The 15,834-nt window shown below is 42.7% G+C and overlaps 1 protein-coding gene across 6 annotated transcripts in view; it reads left to right on the forward strand.

The window, feature by feature from the left end:
* SEC23B (Sec23 homolog B (S. cerevisiae)) overlaps nt 1-15,834 on the forward strand; it is a 46,719-nt gene that overhangs the window by 6,424 nt on the left and 24,461 nt on the right. For 5 of the 6 annotated variants that reach the window (XM_011979513.1, XM_011979515.1, XM_011979516.1 and 2 more), the window contains 9 exons: nt 2,066-2,152; nt 3,909-4,145; nt 4,438-4,523; nt 5,300-5,444; nt 5,882-6,040; nt 7,003-7,118; nt 10,188-10,311; nt 12,173-12,253; nt 15,192-15,281. In XM_011979513.1, coding sequence (XP_011834903.1) covers nt 2,066-2,152; nt 3,909-4,145; nt 4,438-4,523; nt 5,300-5,444; nt 5,882-6,040; nt 7,003-7,118; nt 10,188-10,311; nt 12,173-12,253; nt 15,192-15,281 — 1,125 coding nt within the window. The remainder of the gene's footprint in view (nt 1-2,065; nt 2,153-3,908; nt 4,146-4,437; nt 4,524-5,299; nt 5,445-5,881; nt 6,041-7,002; nt 7,119-10,187; nt 10,312-12,172; nt 12,254-15,191; nt 15,282-15,834) is intronic. The other variant, XM_011979518.1, reaches the window with a different exon arrangement.

A 15,834-nucleotide genomic window follows, 5' to 3' on the forward strand; every position in this document is an offset into this window, starting at 1 on the left:
AGTCCCAACTACTTGGGAGGCTGAGGCAGGAGAATGGCGTGAACCCAAGAGGCAGAGCTTGCAGTGAACCGAGATCGCGCCACTGCACTCCAGCCTGCTGACAGAGCGAGACTCTGTCTCAAAAAAAAAAAAAAAGAAGTTATACAAATCTGAAAAGCATATCTGCTCCCTATTACATTTGGGATTAATGTCTCTGTTTAGTATAATTTATTATAAAAATTCTAAGGCAGGATAGCATAGTGGCTAAAGAGCCAGAGATTTGTAGCTAGACTGCCTGGGTTTGACTCTCAGATCTACCACTTATTTCCTGTGTAACTTTGGGCAAGTCACTTAACTGCCTGTGCCTTCATTTCCTTGTCTTTAAAATTAGGATGATAGTTTAGTATACCTATAGTCACTTCACGAGATTATTGTGAGAATTAAACTGAGTGAGTATAAAGGACTTAGAACAGTGCTTGACACATGGTTAAGTGCCATATAAGTATTTGATATTATTATGCTTACCTGAGATCGTCACCTGCCAATTTACAAGTATGATCTGCAAATCTATGTGCCCTAAGTGGAAATAATCTTTTGTAACCTTCCTAGCTGGACAGCAAGGGGGTTTTCTAGCTCTAAATGAATATAGAGCTGGAAGATGGAGGGATCAGAGTGATCTCGGTCTCCTTTGCTCCCTTCTGTGCAGCTGGCTGACTGGGTGGGTGAATAGGGCCTCTCCAGGTTGCTGGAAGGTGGCTGGTGTGTCTGTAGTCATCGATCGAGCTTTACCCTGCTGGGAGCTGCAGCCAGTGGGCAGTCATGGCCAGGATGGGGCTAGAGTCTTCTGCTGGCTCTGACTGAGATTCCTGCTGGGGCTCGCATGCCCAGTTGTACCCCTCTCTCCCAATCAGAGGCCCCTTAAAGCTGCCTGTCAGCTCCTCAGCAGCACTTACATTTGGTCACTCTGAGGTCACTGGCCTGGCATGATCATCTGCTCAACTTGGGGAGATGGACCTAAACCTATGTTTTTAATGTAAAGCTAAAGACTATTTGGATTATAAACCAACCCACAAGCTGTGAATTTAAAACATTTGCAGAGAGTTTTAAAAACAAAAGAAAATGCCTGTGGCATTATGTTGACTGGATAAAACAAGTTCCACATTGTATATATGGGATGTTCTCCACTGTGCTTAAGTCTGGAAGGAAATATGCCAAGAGATTGACAGTAGCTGCCTCTAGGCGATAGGATTTTGGGAGGTTTCCTCCCTTGTTTGCTTCTATTTTCCTGGACTTGCCAATTTTTCTATATTGCATATGTATTACTTTATTGATAATAGCAAAAATAATAAACCTAAATAAAGTCTTTGGCTTTATTTAGACTATTGACTATTGATGAAATAGGTGAAATCTCAACCTTTAATTAGCAGGGCAAAACTTAAGAACTGGTTTTCATTTGTGTGTTTTTGACTAGGCATGGTGGCTCATGCCTGTAATCCCAGCCCTTTGGGAGGCTGAGGCGAGAAAATCACTTGAAGCCAGGAGTTCAAGACCAGCTTGGGCAACATAAAGTGTGTTTTTAAACATTTGGCGGTTGTAACAATGACTTAAAACTGCTCTAAAAAATATTTTTTAAAGAAGATAGAAAATGATATAAATATAAGGCAGAGTTAGAAGTTTTAAATGCTGATTTTTATATTTTTGTAACATGTCCTGTATTTTGTGCTTTCAGAATAAATATGTGTTCATTACCGTTTTTTTCTTCTTTTTTGAGACAGGGTCTCGCTCTCTTTCCTAGGCTGGAGTGCAGTAGCGCAATCATGACTCACTGCAGCCTAAACCTCCTGGGCTCAAGTGATCTTCCCACCTCAGCCTTCCAAGTAGCTGGGACTACAGGCACGAGCCACTGTGCCTAACTAATTATTTTATTTCTTGTATAGAGACAGGGTCTCACAGTGTTACCCAAGCTAGTCTCAAGCTCCTGGGCTCCAGTGTTCCCCTTGTCTTGGCATCATCATTTTTACACGTGGAAAATCAAAAGTGTAATATAGATATGCCAGCCCTAATAAAATTGTTTCCTTCTTTTCAGTTTCCTCCAGCTTATGGAGGCATATCTGAGGTGAATCAGCCTGCTGAATTGATGCCCCAATTTTCTACAATTGAGTACATGATACAGGTAATTTCTTTGTTGTGCATTTAATGAGCAATGTTACATATTGAATTTCTCTTGAAATCCTTTGTCTACCATGTCTCTTACCTGGCCAAGGACTTAAAGCTGTGAGGACAGCAGGATCCTAACCCTTAGGTTTGATGTGTGTGCATTTATTGGCATTGTTTTCAAGTCCTGATATTATACCCCATCATCTAGTTGTTTAGCTTCAAAACCTTAGACTTATCCTTCACCTCTGTCTTTCATGTTCCATATCTAATTCACTGGAAAATCCCATTGACTCTATTAGAAATTTATCCAGAATCCACCCACTTCCCCCTCCCTACGACCAGCTGCCCTGGGCCAGTCACTGCTTCTTACTTGAATCTCCTAATTGTTTTCCCTAATGTTACCATTGCCTGTTTATACATTATTCTTCACCCAGCAGCCAGAGTAACTCTTTAAAAACAAATCATGTTACTTCTCTGTTCAGAAAACCTCAGTGGTGAAAACGGCTTTTCTTTACCCAGGGTAAAAGACAGTTTTCAAAGCCCTGCATGTTACCACTCCAACCCCAGTATCTGCTAGTGTCCTCGTTCAGCCCAGTGGGCCTCCTTGACTCTCCTCAAATGTGCTAACACTCCTGCTTGAGGACCTCTGCTCTAGCTTTTCCCTGAGGCTGGAGCTCTCCCCTGTATCTGTAGTGCTCCTTCCCTCTCCTCCCTCAGGCTTTGCTCAAACATTTTTTTCTTTTTTCTTTTTTTTTTAAGAGTCTCGTGTTGTAACCCAGGCTGGAGTGCAGTGGCATGATCTCAGCTCACTGCAACCTCCGCCTCCTGGGTTCAAGCAATTCTCCTGCCTCAGCCTCCCAAGTTGCTGGGATTACAAGGTGAACCCCACTATGCCTGGCTAATTTTTGTATTTTTAGTAGAGACGAGGTTTCACCATGTTGGCCAGGCTAGTCTTGAACTCCTGACCTCATGATCTACCCACCTTGGCCTCCCAAAGTGCTGGGATTACAGGCATGAGCCACTGTACCTGGCCCTCTTTTTCTTTTTTTTATGATGGGGTCTTGCTCTGTTGCCCAGGCTGGTATGTAGTGGCGCAACCATAGTTTACTGCAGCCTCAAATTGGGCTCAAGGGATCAAGGGATCCTCTTGCCTCCGCCTCCCGAGTAGCTGGGACCACAGGCGTGTGCCATCATGCCCAACTAATTTTTAAATTTTTATACTTTTTGTTGTTGTTAGAGACGGGGTCTCGCCATGTTGCCAGGCTGGTCTTGAACTCCTGGGCTTAAGCAATCCTCCCATCTTAGCCTCCCAAAGTGCTGGCATTACAGGCATGAACCCAGCTCACATGCTACTTTCTAAATGAGTCTGCCCTGACTTCTCTGTTGAACAGTTGACTCTGCCCTCTGCCTCTCCTCCTGGTGTTTGCAGTCTCCCTTCACCTCTCCATTCCAGAAAGCTTGCTCCTTGAGGCAAGTAGAAGTCTTTGTTCTTTCTGTTCACTGTGTGTCCCAGGACCTGGAACAATGTCTGGCATGTAGGAAGTATTAAAAAATGTTGAGTAAGTTGTTGGATACAAATAGTTTTTATGTTTAGTTTGATTTAATAGAATCTAAGTCATTTAATGAGTTAATTAGAGCTTTGTGTAGATGTCCTTATCTCCTAAAACTAAATATAGATGAAGACTTACGATTTTCATACCTAATTTGCCTTAAAAAGTGCTGGTTAAGTCTATTTGTATATTGATCATTATACTGTTTTTCTTTGCCCAAAGCGAGGTGCTCAGTCCCCTCTGATCTTTCTCTATGTGGTTGACACATGCCTGGAGGAAGATGACCTTCAAGCACTCAAAGAGTCCCTGCAGATGTCCCTGAGTCTTCTTCCTCCAGATGCTCTGGTGGGTCTGATCACATTTGGAAGGATGGTGCAGGTTCATGAACTAAGCTGTGAAGGAATCTCCAAAAGTTATGTCTTCCGAGGGACCAAGGATTTAACTGCAAAGCAAATACAGGTTTGTACCTTACTTTTACAGGAGCAGGAACAAGGACTTTTTTCTTTCCTTTTCTTTTAAAGAGACTAGGGTCTCTTTAAAAGAGCCTGTAGCCCAGGCTGGAGTTCAGTGGTGTGATCATGGCTCACTGTAGCCTTGAATTCCTGGGCTCGAGCCATTGGCCCACCTCAGCCTCCTGAGTAGATGGGACTAGAGGCACGTGCCACCACACCCAATTGAGGACATTTCTTAAAAATTAGTCATTCACTTTTCGTGTCATTGGAAATGAATCTTTTTGGCCTTTTTTTTTAAGGATATGTTGGGCCTGACCAAGCCAGCCATGCCCATGCAGCAAGCACGACCTGTACAACCACAGGAGCACCCTTTTGCTTCAACCAGGTGAGATCCCAACATGAAGTGTTACATGTACTATGATGGACAGGCAGATGATCCACAGAAGTAAGGAAAGAAAAATATTAGAACTTTTATTTTCTTATTATTAGAGAAAAAGATAAATGATTAAGCGTAATCAGTATTCAGTGTTTTGTCAAAAAGGTTTTGAGACCACTGTGCTCAATTGCTGTGCTTAGACATTCCACATCTGATGTCCTTTTTGATGCTTAAGTAAAACTGGAAAAACTGAAAAGACTTCTTTCATGTGTCCTCAAACATACTTAAGACCGGGTATTCACTTCACTCAGCCCATTGAGCACCTGGGGCTGCCCTAGACTGGGCTAGCAAGCTCGATAAAATGCATCGCCCGACATGCTGAAGACAACCTCTTACTCTCAAGGCTTAAGAGAAGCACACATTAGAATGATGAGGAATGATGACGATTGTCCACCTAAATGGACCTCACATAGACTGAACTTGTGTTAGGCACGTCCTTAGGATTTCTTTGCTGCCTAAAAGTTAATTAAACTGAATTACTTCTTTTCAAGACAATTTTTTTTCCATGCAACATATTTAAATTGCTAAGTATTGGGCTTTATATCCCTCAATAAAACTGCTTTAAATTGTTTTGTGTTAGTAGAGACATAGCTTTGAAGAAAAATTACCAGTCGTTTACTACTCTGAATGATTATCTTGGAGAGCAATAATTGTGTGGCATCTAGTGTTGAAGACCATAGTACTTTATTCAATCTGGGTTGATGTGTCTGTTCAAAATCTTGCAGATTTCTGCAGCCTGTTCACAAGATTGATATGAACCTCACTGATCTTCTTGGGGAGCTACAGAGGGACCCATGGCCAGTAACTCAGGGGAAGAGACCTTTGCGATCCACTGGCGTTGCTTTGTCCATTGCTGTTGGCTTGCTGGAGGTAATTTGGAATTTACCAGGACCTCTCAAATCATACAAACTTGTTCTCGGAAAATATATTTGTTGGCTTTGTTTGAAAATCACTTGTGATCTAAGTCAACAATGTGTGTTAATGTATCAGAAAGCATTTCAGGCATCATTATCATTCACGTTGAGGGAACCCCTCAACATTTTGAAAATGCCAAAAGTTTTCATGAAAAACTGAGAATTAGAGCAATGGGGAGCACTCACAGCGAATTAATAAAAGTGTGCAAACCCATCAGGTTGGAAGAAGGTAAGTGCTGCTTTTCTGCATTATCATCTGTAGTATTCTGCAGTATCACCACTGTTTAGAACAGCTGGAGAGAATGCTTCTTCGGAGTATTTCTATTGGGAAATTGAAACCATACACAGAGGTGGGGCTGTATACTTCTAACATGCTGCCATTTGCTATTTTAGGGCACTTTTCCAAACACGGGAGCCAGGATCATGCTGTTTACTGGAGGTCCCCCTACTCAAGGGCCTGGCATGGTGGTTGGAGATGAATTAAAGATTCCTATTCGTTCTTGGCATGATATTGAGAAAGATAATGCACGATTCATGAAAAAGGCAACCAAGGTAGGTGCTCTTGGGTACGGGTTGTAATTCTGAAAGCCCATTGTCAGGTTTGGGCTGCTCTGGAGTGGCAGCTACTTTGCTGTCATGTGTCATGGTCAGCAAGACGCTGTTTCAGAGACAGTTTTCCGACCCTAGCTGCTATTAAATTATTGCTCCTACTTTCAGACCTTAATTAGAGTGAGTGGCCTTAAAACTACTCAAAGGGTTTTGACATTGAAAATTATATGTTTATTTTATTCAGATATTTTTGAAAATGATTTCCAGGCTGGGCCTGGTGGCTCACGGCTGTAATCCCAGCACTTTGGAAGCGGGGGGTGGATCACTTCCGGTCAGGAGTTCAAGACCAGCCTAACCAACATGGTGAAACCCTGTCTCTACTAAAAGTACAAAAATTAAGCCAGGTGTGGTGGCTCACGCCTATAGTCCCAGCACTTTGGGATGCCCAGGCAGGCGGATCACTTGAGGTCAGGAGTTTGAGACCAGTCTTGCCAACATGGTGAAAACCCTGTCTGTACTAAAAATACAAAAATTAGCTGGGTGTGGTGACATGTTCCTGTAATTTCAGCTACTCAGGAGGCTGAGACATGAGAATCCGTTGAACCTGGGAGGCAGAGGTTGCAGTGAGCTGAGATCGTGCCACTGCACTCCAGCCTGGGTGACGGCATGAGACTCTGTCTCAAAAAATAAATAAATAAAAATAAAATTACAAAAATTTGCTGGGGATGGTGGCGCATGCTTTTAATCCCAGCTACTTGGGAGGCTGAGGCAGGAGGATCACTTCTACCCGTGAGGTGGAGATTGCACCACTGCACTCCAGCCTGGGCAACAGGGAGAGACTATCACAAAAAGAGAAAAGAAAATGATTTACATATTTTTATATTTGATTACCTCCTTTGGTGTATTCAGGTATACCTTGGGAATAATGTCAGTGTTTCCTAATGATAGCTTTCCTCTCTTCACAGCACTATGAGATGCTTGCTAATCGAACAGCTGCAAATGGTCACTGCATTGATATTTATGCTTGTGCCCTTGATCAAACTGGACTTTTGGAGATGAAATGTTGTGCAAATCTTACTGGGTATGTTGACAGCAAAAACCTGGGCAGAGTGAGAGTGTTATTTTAAGGAAAGAGAAATTAGTGATGGAGCCATAGGAATGGGCATGGCCAACTTGGAGAAGCTTTCAGGTAGCTCTGGGCTGTGGTTTCCGTGACTGGGGAGGGCTCCTTAGAGAAGGAAGCAGTGATTAGTAGGAGGGCTTAAGGGTTCACTACAAACAAGTCATTTCAGAGTAACTTCATTTCTTCCTTAGAGTTGTTAACACTTTTACAGAGACCAGGCCAGGAAAGCAAGCAGTATGGACTATCTGGCCTTCATCAGGGCACTTCCTTTTGAGAAGTGGGGAAAACAGGGTCTGAATGCTGAAGCAACTAGGAGAAACTTAACCTGGCTAAGTGGCCGTACTTTGTGGCTAATTCCAAGTGCACTCAACCTAGAGGCTGTACTGACGCAGAGCCTAATTCAGTATTATATTCACAGGCCAGAGTGTGGAGCAGTAGTTCTCAACATGTGGTGGTGTCCAGACCTGCAGCCTTAGGGGCTCCTGGGAACTGATTGGAATTGTATATTTCTAGGCCTTACCCGGACCTCCTGAATCGGAAACCCCAGGAATACAGCTCTCTAGGAGATTCTGGGGCACATGAAAGTGTAGGAACCGCTGATGAGCACTGGTCTGAAGCTGGCTACCTATTGTTATCTTCAGGGAAGCTTTAAAAACTACTCTTTCTTTAGGTCTTGTCCTCAGAGATTCTGATTTAGTTAGCATGAGGTGTAGCCTGGGCATCAGCATTTTAAAAGTTTCTCCCGTGATTCTAACATAGAGCCGAGTTTGAGAACCATGCAGCATCTTGAGCCTCACTCTAGACCTGAATCAGAACCTGCATTTGAACAATATTGCAGGTGATTTGCATGCACAGAAGTTTGAGAAGCATCATAGAGCTGTGGAATGGGCTTGAGATTCTGCATTTCTAACAAGCTCCCGGGTGATGCTGCTGGTCCCCAGTGAGTAAAGGGAATAGAAGGTAGAACCAGAATCAGCTGGAGTTGTCCTAGAGTGCAGCTGATGAGTTAGGTGATAGAATTAGGGTCCCAAATGATACTGATATAGCTATCTCAGTAATCCACATTTAATAGTATGAACTCCTACCAGGGCCTTCCAGGAGTTCTGACTCAGAATGTCCATAGAAAAGCTTTAGTGTATTTGTGAACACCCTTAGATTGTGTACTAGAGTTTGTGTGAACTTTTTCTGTGAAGAATTACTATCTGGTGCACACATGTGTTAGTATACAGCTCAAGGTGAGCCAACAGTGTGGGATGACTTCCAGCAAAGGCAAGGTGATCCTAGGCTGCGCTATAGGAGGAGATTATCTTCAGGGAAGACCATATTCTTGGTTTCTTTGGTGCTAGTCACACCTTATCCACATACATTGTTTTCTTTTCTGAGCATTGCAATTTCAAGGGGCGATAGGAGATGAACTGGAGATGTTTGAAGAAGAGCAGTGGTGGAGAGTCCTGGAAACTGTCATGTGAGGAATGATTGAAGGAGCTGGAAAGGGTTAAGCTGAAGACACGTGGGGTGTGAGAACTGTATTCAACAGTTGAGGGACTTTCCTGTGAAGGAATCTGATTTGTTCTGTGTATGACCAAAGGGTGGAACTAGAACCAAACCAGTGGGTGGAAGCTGCTGGCAAATGAAATTTCACTCAATATCAAGAAGGGCCTTTCTTAACAGAGCTGTTCAAACACAGAATTGGACAGTTCGGGGAGGAAGCTCCCGATGCTGGAGGAGTTCAAGCCTAGTCTGGATGTAACTTGGCAGGTATTTTGTAGAGGGGTTGGTTGAGAGTTAGTATTAGAATTGTATGAATGTCACAGAAAACCCAAAATAAGTTTATTTCTCTGGAGGTGGGCAGCCCGGGGCTAGTATGTTGCTTTCATCTAGGGGCTGAGGCTCCTACTCAGCTGCTCTGCCGCATTCATATGCCATCAGTGGCTCAAGACAGTTGTTGGAGCTCTAGCCATTTACAGCAGCAGGAAGGAGGAAAGGTCAGAGAAGGATTGCTCTTCCTGGAGGAACACACTCCACACGTAAAGGACACAGTAACAGGCAGAACTCACACGCCAACAGAGGCACATGGCCACAGGCAAGGCAGGTTGGAAAATGTCATTGTTCCAGGAAACTAAGGAAGAGGTAGATATTTGGTGCCAAATAGCTGACTCCTCACTAGATGGTTCAGATGCTCTGAGATGGCCGGGCCAGATGATCTTTCTTGTGTTCTTCTAGATTCTGAGATCTTGTTTTATGAATGACGTTTGGAGGCATAACTTGCATCAAGCTGTGCTTCTCTGTCCAAATGCATGAAATGCTGACATTTCACACAATGTTTTCCTCTAACTCCAGTAAGGGATTAGTGTTAATACTCATGAGTTGGAAAAAATAATTCTTGTAAGTCAAGAATTCGGTGTTTTGAGGCAGTAAATTAACCTGAAAAGGATTTCCCACAGGCCTGGGTATTTTCCCATACCAAAGAACTGTGAGAGGAATTAGACTTGTTCTTATTCTGTTTAATGCTTGAGAAGTAGTTTCTTTCCTAAGTGTGAATTGAACATGCTGTTTTTTATTTTTTAAATTTTATTATTTACTTATTTATTATTATTATTTTTTTTTTGAGAAGCAGTCTTGCTCTGTCACCCAGGCTGGAGTGCAGTGGTGCGATCTTGGCTCACTACAACCTCTGCCTCCTGGGTTCAAGTGATTCTCCTGCCTCAGCCTCCTGAGTAGCTGGGATTATGGCTACTCGTCGACATTGGCTACTAATTTTTGTGTTTTTAGTAGAGATGGGGTTTCACGATGTTGTCTAGGCTGGTCTTGAATTCCAAGTGATCCGCCCTCCTCAGCCTCCCAAAGTGCTGGGATTACAGGCGTGTGCCACTGTGCCCGTCCTGTTTTTTATATTTAAATTAATCAGTAGCACGTTTGGGGACCTGGTTTCTTTTTTTCTTTAAATTATTTTTGTAAATGCTGAGGGAGCATCTGAATAGCTTTCAATCTTCCTAATATTCACTTGATTGTTTTCTTCTTACCTAGAGGCTACATGGTAATGGGAGATTCTTTCAACACTTCTCTCTTCAAGCAGACATTCCAAAGAATCTTTACTAAAGATTTTAATGGAGATTTCCGAATGGCATTTGGTGCTACTTTGGACGTAAAGGTACAGTAGACTTTTTTTGTTTTTTTAATGTAGACTCACTGTACTGCCCAGGCTAGTCTCAAACTCCTGACTTCAGGCAATTTTCCCACCTCAGTGTCCCAAAGTGCTGGAATTACAGGCATGAGCCACTGTACCTGGCCATACTTTTAAAACTTCAATGGAATTATAGTGTTCTTACATTTTCAATCAATATGCAGACTTCTGGCAACCCCCACCTGCTGGACACGGGTGTGTAAAAGCCAATTAAGAGGATCTCAACCAAATGGCTGTTACAAAGCATGTTATTCACTTTATCACTTTTCTTCTTGAGTATGACCTCTATATTTATTTATGTTCTAAGTAACGAGCTGCCTGGTTCCCCTGCAGGCTCTGCTCCATCCTGCTTCAAGGCAGTAGGAGATAGAATAGGAAGTAGGGTGGGTGTTATGAGCAGCACTGTGGCCTGAGGACAGGGGCAGCCGCACAGTGGTCTGCATCCACCCAGCCATCAGCATGGCTCACTGCATTGCACGGAGCCGTGGTTGTGTTTAATGCCTTCCTGAAGAATAGCCAGAGTGCCCTAAAATAGACAGCATTGGGCCGGGCACAGTGGCTCATGCCTGTAATCACAGCACTTTGGGAGGCTGAGGCGGGCGGATCACCTGAGGCTGGGAGTTTGAGACCAGTCTGACCAAAAGGGAGAAACCCCGTCTCTACTAAAAATACAAAACTAGTCGGCGTGGTGGTGCGTGCCTGTAGTCCCAGCTACTTGGGAGGCTGAGGCAGGAGAATTGCTGTTATGCAGGAGGCAGAGATTACGGTGAGCCAAGATCGTGCCATTGCACTCCAACCTGGGCAACAAGAGTGAAACTTTTTCTCAGAAAAAAAAAAAAGACAGCATAGCGAGGTTTTTTTTTCCCCATGTAGGGACTCCTGGCCCTGATACAGCTGATTCTAAGTCATTGAGAAAACATTAGAAGAGGGTGTTAGGCCTCATGTCGGTGGCTCATGTCTGTAATCCCAGCACTTTGGGAGGCCAAGGTGGGGTGACTGCATGAGCTCTGGAATTACAGACCAGCCTGGGCAACATAGCAAGACCCTGTCTCTATAAATGATTAAAAAAAAAAATTAACCACATGCAGTGGTGCACACCCGTGGTTCCAGCTACTCAGGAGGCTGAGGCGGGAAAATCACGTATGCCCAGGAGTTTGAGGCTACAGCGAGCTATGATTGTGCCTCTGCACTCAGTGTGGGCAACAGAGTCGCAGGTTGGCGGGCAGGTAGGGGGCCACCATTAGAAAATATAATTGGAATTATTACTTGGAGAATTAGAGATAATTATTAAATCATCTAGGTTAAACTTTAAACCATAATCTTAAATGTTTAAGGGTTTTCTTTTAAAGATGGACTTTTGAAATGAATTCACATTTTAAAAATCTAGGTATGTTGGCCTTGTCATTATATTGGAGTTCATGAATTAAGTATTTTTAAAGCAACACAAAATAGTATGTTCTCTGATTAGGAATACACAAATAATTATGGATATACATGAATGTGAATATATTCATACAAGGAATTGGAAAAGAATGTAGTATTGTTAGAATTGTTATCTACATGTACAGTAATTTCAAAGTTTAAAAAGTAAGTTGTGAGAGTTGAAAATGCTCCTGTTTCACGTGTTTCTAAGGGCGGATTTTATTAAAGTTCTAATCTCAGTGGCTGCGGAGAAATTTGTAGGTCTAAGTAGTTATGATCCATGTGGGGTTTTCTCTTGGCAGAATAGTAGTGTTATATTTTTCCTCTAAGCTTTCATTGTGGCCAAGATGAGAGCAGGGTGGATTGAAGTGATCTTTAACTTTACACTGTCATGTATTTGTTATAGACCTCTCGGGAACTGAAGATTGCAGGAGCCATTGGTCCATGCGTATCTCTGAATGTGAAAGGACCGTGTGTGTCAGAAAACGTAAGGAAAACAACTCCGTCACCCTCACCTCCTGCCCTGGATTTAACCGGTCAGAAGTGTCAGAGCATGATGATCTCACATGTGTCACCTGTTGGATGTGTCTGCAGTGACAGAAGGGCTAACCCTCACTGATGACTTTACTCGGAGAGGTGGTGTTATTCCATCTGTTCGTCTAAAGGGTTAGAGAGAAGGAAACTGAGGCTCAGAAAGGTTCAGTATCTTGCTCAGGGTCAGAACTGACATGCAGGAGCTAGAGCCCAAGTGTCCGTGACTCCACTGCCCGTGGTAATTGCGCCGAAGCCATGCCATGCTGTTCAGCGCAAGGCAAACATTCAGCACAGTCCCTCCAGAGTAAGCCTATTGCTCATTGCCCTTAGAGGTGATACCTTTGTCTCACTCAGCTAATAACAAGCCTTTTACAACAGAGACCACCATGAGTTGGTGTGGAAGTGGGTGACACTGCTGTGTGTGCAGACGTCTGTTTTCTCTTGTAATAGATTTTGAGAACAGTTTAATTATCTTTTGGGATGAGCGGCTTTGCTTATTGTCCACTTCCTCTGATTATACTTTACTTGCTAGGAGGGAAACCATTTGGTTTGGCAAGGCCTCTCTAGGGTGGTCCTGGGCTGGGGTTACACAGTCATGTTCTTCCTTCACTGTCATCGTCAGTGGGAGGGTAGACCAGAGAACCAGATGTGGATCCAGGGTGCAGGTTTACACCCCACACCTGGCCCGAGCAAAGGACTTATTTGCTGTGTGATTCAGTATCCTTACGTGGCAAATGGGGTAATAACAGTGCCTGCTCTACAGCATTGTTAGGAGGTTTAAGTGAGTTGGTTCAGGTGAAGCAGTTCGTGCCTGGCACACTGGAAGTGTGGGTCTTCTTTCATGTTGTCAGCAGCAAACGTTCCTGAGTGACCACATAGATTCAACTTTTGTTGAGCTTGGCAGAGGCAAGGCGATTTGAGAGCATATTCCTGTAGTCTTCTGAGTGAGGCAGATTGCTGCCCTAAAGCCCATCTGATGAGTCATTCGTTACTCCCAGAGTACTAAGGGGCTTGTACCCCTATTTCCTGGCAAGGCTTTGGAAGACTGCCTTGTTATAAAATATTTTTCATGGACTTAAAATCTGCCTGCTGAAGACTTCCTGAAATAGTTTAAGAAGGCATTTTTATGAATTAGTACAAGCTAATTAATTTTTCTAGTAGAATTCAGCCATGAAAGTTTTGTTTGGGGAATGAGGATGCAGAGAATAGGAAAATACAATTTTCAGACATACTGAGAAGTTTGAAGAAGAGTATGATGAATTTCTGTATACCTACCATTTAGTCATTGATTGTTAACATTTTGCCATAATTGCTGTATTGTCTTGTTTGCCACATTTGCTTTATCTGATTGTCATTTATTTGCCACATTTGACTTATCAACTTTTTTTTGCTGACCTTTGAAAATAATTTGCAGATATCATGACAGTCCTTAAGCACTTCAGTATGCATCTTCTAAAAACAAGGATGTTCTCCTACCATGATGTCATTATCAAACTTAAGAAAATAGTAATTTCCTAATATCTAATTCATATTTTTTCTCTAATTTCCCCCCAGATGCCCTTTGTAGCTGTTTTTCCCCCAGCCGGCATTGCATTTGATACTATAGCCTTTGTAAAGTGAGAGTTATGGTTAAAGGTGTGTTTAGATTCAGGTGAAGCCTTTTGCCAAACATTCTTCCTGGGCAGTGTGTACTTCATGCTGTGTCACCTCCAGAGGCACTATGTCTGCTGCCCCATGTTAGATGTGCTGAGTTAGATCGCACGGTGATGCTGGTGACTGCCCCACTGCCTTTCTACCGCAAGGGAAGACTTCCCCCTTTGCCATGAGCGGGCAGTCTTTTGAATGAGAGTGTGTAGCACAATATGAAAATCTTGTTTGCCAACGGCCTAATGGTTTTTAGCATCCACTGATCTTCACGCAAATCAGTTTATTTCTTTGAGGGTTATAAAATGGTCGTTTCCTAATTGTCTTTATTGTTTCTCCAATAAAGGCATCTAAAGAGCAAATGTTTAAGTAAGGAATTTGTGTATCAGTAAGAAAATGATATTTTGGAGCTCTGGAGGAGCCGTCATCGGTCTGGTGCTTAGAATGGGGTTAGCAAGGCAAGAAGAGGAGGCATGAATGCTCCTTAGACTTCTTGGCCTTTTTCCTGAGCACAGCTCTTTACCTTCCAGCAGATAATAAACACTTGCTTCCTTTAGAAAAGGCCACTACAAGGAAGGTGAACTCCCGTGAATCCATCTAGCTCATTATCTAGCTTAGGAAGTACTGACAGAACAGAGCGCACCCTCTCCGCTCTCCACCTTAGAGCTGCTGTGTGATTTCAGTTTAAGAGTCTTTCTTAAGAGTCTGACTTGATTATTTGTGGATTTCAGTGTTATGTGTCATGCGGAGACACCCCCCCAACACACACACACACACACACACACACACACACACACACAGTGTATGTGTAAACCCGGAATGATGTGTCACACCTGTAATCCCAACACTTTGGGAGGCTGAGGCAGGAGGATTGCTTGAACCCAGGAGGTCGAGGCTACAGTGAGCTGTGATTGTATTATGGCACTCCAGTCTGGGCAACAGAGGGAGAGACCATCTCAAAATAAATAAATATAAACAACATATATGTGTAGTATACGTGATATAATAAAAATTAGTCAGAATGTCAATATAAAAAGCTTAATTTTAAAGTATAAGTGTAAATATTAAGACTTCATCGGGTCTGCAGTTGTTCTCTTTTCAGTAGAAGATTTCATTTCAACTTAAATGTTGTCCTAAAAGAAGGTACTCTAAGTAGCCTGCCCTACTCAGTCAGTACTTTTCATTAGCGATTAACCATAGGGATGGTTTTCTGGTTTTGTTTTTTAAATTCTTCTTCCTACCCCTAGGAACTTGGTGTTGGTGGCACGAGTCAGTGGAAAATCTGTGGCCTAGATCCTACATCTACACTTGGCATCTATTTTGAAGTTGTCAATCAGGTGAGTTGGATTTCTTCACATGTCTTCATGTCTTAGTGTCCTGTTCTGTGATTTATCTCAAACCAGTGGTCTCTGGTTACTTTCTTCACAAACCGATATTCCTTGGGTATTGTATTAGGCCTGATGATAGTCTGGCATGACCTCCTCTTATTTATTCCTTCAAGGGTTTAGTCGGAGTCAGGCAGCAAATTACTTTTGTCCCTTGATTGTTGAACTGATAAGGTCATTAGAAGTGTAATGGATTTTACTAGTCATCATCATGTCGGTGAATTTTTGAGCGCGTCGATTCTTTCTCTAATATTTTATTATGAAAAATGCCAAACATACAGAAAAATTGAAAGAATTCTGCAGTGAACACGTACTACCTAGGTGCACCCATCAACTTGATTCTGTAATTAACATTTTACTGTACTGGCATACCTTGGAAATATTGTGGGTTCAATTCCAGACTACTACAATAAAGTGAATATTGCAATAAAGCAAGTCACGTAAATATTTTGGTTTCCTACTGCATATAAAAGTAATGTTTACACTATAGTGTGTTAAGTGTTAA

Source organism: Mandrillus leucophaeus, unplaced genomic scaffold, assembly GCF_000951045.1.
Source record: "Mandrillus leucophaeus isolate KB7577 unplaced genomic scaffold, Mleu.le_1.0 Scaffold202, whole genome shotgun sequence".
Taxonomy (NCBI): Eukaryota; Metazoa; Chordata; class Mammalia; order Primates; family Cercopithecidae; genus Mandrillus; species Mandrillus leucophaeus.